This window comes from Carlito syrichta, unplaced genomic scaffold (genome assembly GCF_000164805.1).
Source record: "Carlito syrichta isolate Samal-C Ts95f unplaced genomic scaffold, Tarsius_syrichta-2.0.1 Scaffold305785, whole genome shotgun sequence".
Classification (NCBI taxonomy): Eukaryota; Metazoa; Chordata; class Mammalia; order Primates; family Tarsiidae; genus Carlito; species Carlito syrichta.
The window spans coordinates 484,967-489,218 of record NW_007249881.1 but is presented as its reverse complement, the minus strand read 5'-3'; the positions used below and the strand labels follow the sequence as shown (position 1 = coordinate 489,218).

The window sequence follows — 4,252 nt, the reverse complement described above, 5'->3', positions numbered from 1 at the left end:
GGGCCGCACTCCTGAAACACCTGCAGGCGCGCAGGGCCCTCGCAGTTACCCCGCGTGAGACGCACGCCGCGTCCCCGCGCTGCCCGCTTGGGCCCCGGCACGCCACCGCATCGCTCAGGCCTCGCCTCCGCCCTCCTCCCCTCTGTACCTGGGTGGACACCTTCCCACTGTTTTCCTGCAGGTACATCAAGCCCTCTGAGATCTTCACCCCAATGGACTCAGCCGCCAGCTCAAAGGAAAAGGGGCCCTGCAGCTTCTCAGCCAGGAGCAGGAGACCATCTTGCAGGTGGAGAGACAGAAAGGGTGGAATGAAGGATGGTACTAAACGAGGATGTTCTGGCAACTCTCCGCTCGGACCCTAGAAAGCAGCAACACGTTTCGGGCAACGCACGGGAGGAGAGCCCTCTCTCACGTTCCGCCCTCAGTGCGGCTTTGGAGCCCCTCCCAGTTCACCCCCACCCACCCTCAGACACAGCTCCCAGCCTTACTCACGGCCCTCCTCCGTCCCAGGCTTTCTTGAACCCCCCTCACCCAGATAGCTGCCCCAATCAGGCTCCAGTCCCCTGCTGCTGAGACAGCCACGGACCACGTTGAGGCAGAAACCCCGGCAGGGCAGAAGGGAGGGGACCCCTCGACACAGGGGGCAGCCGATCAGACGCATCAGAGCCCGGCTGCAGCCTTCAAACATGGGCACCTGGGGGCAGACAGCAGGCCTGTGTCCTCCACAAACACCATGGCCGTTCTCAGCCAAGCTTGGTGCTGGGCAAAGAGAGACGTCAGAGATCCCACCCCACATTCCCCAGGTTCTGTGAGGGGTGTGGATTTGAGTGCCTCAGGTTGACCCCATGTGGCAGTAGGTGAGACCACAAGACTGCCACAGATCTGAGGACGGAGGTTCCTAGGAGTCAAGTCACAGATGCTGCTTCGTGGTAGTATTAGAACTAGGGAGAGAGAGTCGAGGACAAGAGCGAGTCCATAATAGTTGGGGAGTGAGGAGGTGGGAGGTGAGGCTGGGAGGTCAGGAGAGGATGGGCCGTGAGAGAGACCTCACCAGGAACATGGCCTTTGGCAACAAAGGGGAGTCACTGACAGGTCCTGGAGGATCGGCGCGGGGGGGGCGTCAGTCCCCCAACCTAAGACTGCTATGGAGATGAGCAGGCCCCTGGAGAATGGTAGTGGGTATGAGTCATCACAGGACAGGAGAGGGTCAGAGGTGGTAGGAGACCAAGGATCATGACCCAGGGGAGGCTTCGCTCCAGCTGCCTCCTTCCTGATTTTCCCTGGAACGTCAGGGCCTGGAGGTAGACATGGGAAGGCCGGCCCCAGGCCTCTCCTGCCAGCTGGTGCCTGACTCTTCTCTCCCACTTCCACCTCTCCCTCCCGGGCCCTGCCCACTTTCAGGCTCCCTTTGACCTTGAGCGCTTCGAGGACCACATTTCTTCCAGTCTCCAGGCCCTGGACAAAGGCCCGGGCAGCCACCAGGGTCCGAGTTATCTGAGGGAAGGCAAAGAAGTGAGAAATACCACAAGGCTGTCATGGGTCAATCGGGACTGGGGCCGAGAGACTGTACCAAGGGGACAAGCGGGAGGGATCAGATCTGTGGGGTTAGCTTGCGGTGGCAGAGTGTCAGGTGGTACAGAGAGGTAGGTTTCAGAGGCCCACGGGGATTAGAGTCCAGAAAAGTCAAGGGAACTGGACTTGGGAAGAGATGGAAGGATTGTGTTGAATGGGGCTGGGAGATTGAGAGACTGCATCAGAACTGACACTGAACTTGAAGTCAGAAGGCCGGGTGTGAGACCCTACTCCCTGGGAGCCTTTGCTTTCTCCTCTACTACTACTACTGCCTGCCTCACAGAGTTACGACGGCAAATGCCATGCTCTGGATGAAAATGCCTCTCGGACACGAATTCCTGTGTAGTTGAAGTAGAGGAAGTGTGATGCTGAGATAGGGAGAAGCTGGCAGCAAGGTGGCTGGGGGCCAGGGAATGCGTGAAACGAGGGCACAGAATGGGATGGAAGGCAACCACTTAAGAGAGAGCAGAGAGCACTGAGTCAGGCAGAGGTGGTCGAGGCTCTAGAGGGGTCACCGGGCCAGAGATGGCTCAGTGGAGGATCCAGGTCAGAGGTGACTGGGGCCCCCTGACTTGGAGGTGCGTAGCGCACAGTCAGAAGTCGCGGAAGCTCAGGCTTCAGATCCCTCACCTGCAGGCGGAGGCGGCGGGGTGAGTCCCCGAAGGGCTGCAGAGAGCCATCGGCAGACGAGGCGAGGCGCGAGAGGCAGAGCAGGTAGTCCGGGGGGAAGCTGTACTGTGGGTGCAGCAGAGGGAACACCCTCTCCAGGAGCTGCGCCCAGAAATCCGCCAAGATGTCATCCAACCCCTCACCAGACTCCCCATAGAAGTCCCGCAGCCGAGAGAACAGGCCATTGAACATGAGGGCGTGCTGGGCATACAGACGGCCGTAGGAGTGGGAGAAGAGCTGGGTCAGGGAGTGCTGGGCTACCGAGAGCATCTCCAGAAAAAACTCTGTGGCGATTGCAGGGAACCGGTGCGAGGTGGGGCGAGGCCAGAGGAGGGCAGAAAAGGGAACAGGCAGAGGCAGGAGCAGGCGGGTGGGGGGGAGAAAAGACAAGTGAGTCAGAAACGGAGCAATTCCAGAGACCCGGGCAGACTGGGACAGGAAGGGCAGGGGCCGGAGACAGTGGGTGGGGGTGAGGGCTAAGCCAGGGCTGGGAGGGGATGGAGCAACGAGTGGGGACAGGAAGCTCTCAGGGGTCATAAGCACGCAGAGGTGTGAAGCCGGTCCACACACCCGGGGCCTCACCATCAAATTTTCTGTGCCGGGCAGCCAGTGTGTGGACCAGGAAGGAGCCGCTGTCCTCCACCAGGCCTCGGAAGGTGGCCTCAGTCTCCCTGATCAGTCTCTGCTCTGTCTCGCTGGAACAGCAGGTGTACTCCTGGGGACAGACCCGGAGGTGCTCACCTGGACAGAGGAGATGTGGAGGAAGAGTGGGACATGACCTCGAGAAATTCCTTCCCTCGCCTGCCTATCTCTAGGGGGTACCCTGTCTCTTCCACCTGTCTGGTCTCTCTTCTATTGTCTGCTTCTCATCCCCCCTGACCCTATCCCTTCCTTATTGTCTCCTCAGCCATCCCAAGTCTACTCCCTTGAGGCAGGGGATCATCTATTTGACAGCCACCCTCAGGGCCAAATTAGTGGTCAGAGTGTCCTCGGTGACTCTCCCCAACAGCCCACACCCCAGGCCTCCAGGGACTTGCAAGACAGTGTCCATGGGATGAAAAATGGGGTTGGGAGGGGTGGGGTTACTTGGTGAGCAAGAAAGTACTATCATAGGAGGGGCTCACAGAAGTAGCGAGGAGAACAAGGCTGTGAAGAAAGAAACATACAAGGGGGTGCTAATTACAAGGAGGGGATTCCTGGGATGGAGGTGGAGTAAGAGAGAGCTCTTCTGTGCACAGAACGCTTATTGTGATCCTGGTAAGGAAGTTACAGGAGGAGGAGAGACATTACTGTGGGATGAAAAGATTATTACAACGGTCACTCTGAAAGGGAAGAGAGTTATTGTGAGATGGGGAGGACCCGCCCCCGCCCCCCACCCCCAATTCTCTAGTCTTCCTCTTTCTCCTCACCTGAGATCAGAGCGGGAGGGATTAGGTTTAAGCTATATCCCCGGGCCCCCAGCACCTGCCGGGTCTCTGCACAACTCCGGGTGACCTTTGCCTCACTCCCGGGTCCAGGGCCAGGACCGGGACACAGAGGCAGCAGCAGAAGCAGGAGCGGTCGCAGCGCGGACATAGCTGCAGCCGTCCTGGGACAGCAAAGTGGCTCCTGAGGAGGAAAGAAGAGCCGCCCAAACTCAGGATTTTGGTTCTCGGCGGCGGGACCGCTCCGCGGGCCAGAGAAAGAGCGCGACCCCAGAAAACTGAACGCCGAGCACGATTGCCGGACCAGGCGGCATCTGGCGAGACAATGGGAGCGGGGAGCCGGACAGGGGGCGGTGCCCGAGGCGGAGCCCACCAATGACAGCACGGAGCCGGCCTCAGGGGCGGGGTCGAGGGAGAAATTAAGCCAATGTAGCGGGGAGGCTCGGTAGGGGGCGGGGCTCGACCGCAAGAGGGAGGCTGGCGAGGTGGGGGCGTGGTCTCTCTCGGGGGCGTGGCTATCCGGCTCGAAAGGCGGGGCCTGGGTGGAACCCGGCCCAGGGCAGTTGAGAAGCCCGATCGAAGAGGCT

At 60.1% G+C, this 4,252-nt stretch overlaps 1 protein-coding gene across 1 annotated transcript in view; it reads right to left on the bottom strand.

The window, feature by feature from the left end:
* GPC2 (glypican 2) overlaps window positions 1–4,036 on the bottom strand; it is a 5,904-nt gene extending 1,868 nt beyond the window's left edge. The window contains exons 1-7 of the mRNA XM_021714789.1: window positions 3,651–4,036; window positions 2,824–2,982; window positions 2,203–2,525; window positions 1,414–1,494; window positions 532–694; window positions 149–279; window positions 5–20 (exon numbers count right to left, since the gene is read on the bottom strand). Of these exons, the coding sequence (XP_021570464.1) occupies window positions 5–20; window positions 149–279; window positions 532–694; window positions 1,414–1,494; window positions 2,203–2,525; window positions 2,824–2,982; window positions 3,651–3,816 (1,039 nt within the window). The 5' untranslated portion in view covers window positions 3,817–4,036. The remainder of the gene's footprint in view (window positions 1–4; window positions 21–148; window positions 280–531; window positions 695–1,413; window positions 1,495–2,202; window positions 2,526–2,823; window positions 2,983–3,650) is intronic.
* Between the last annotated feature and the right edge of the window lie 216 nt (window positions 4,037–4,252).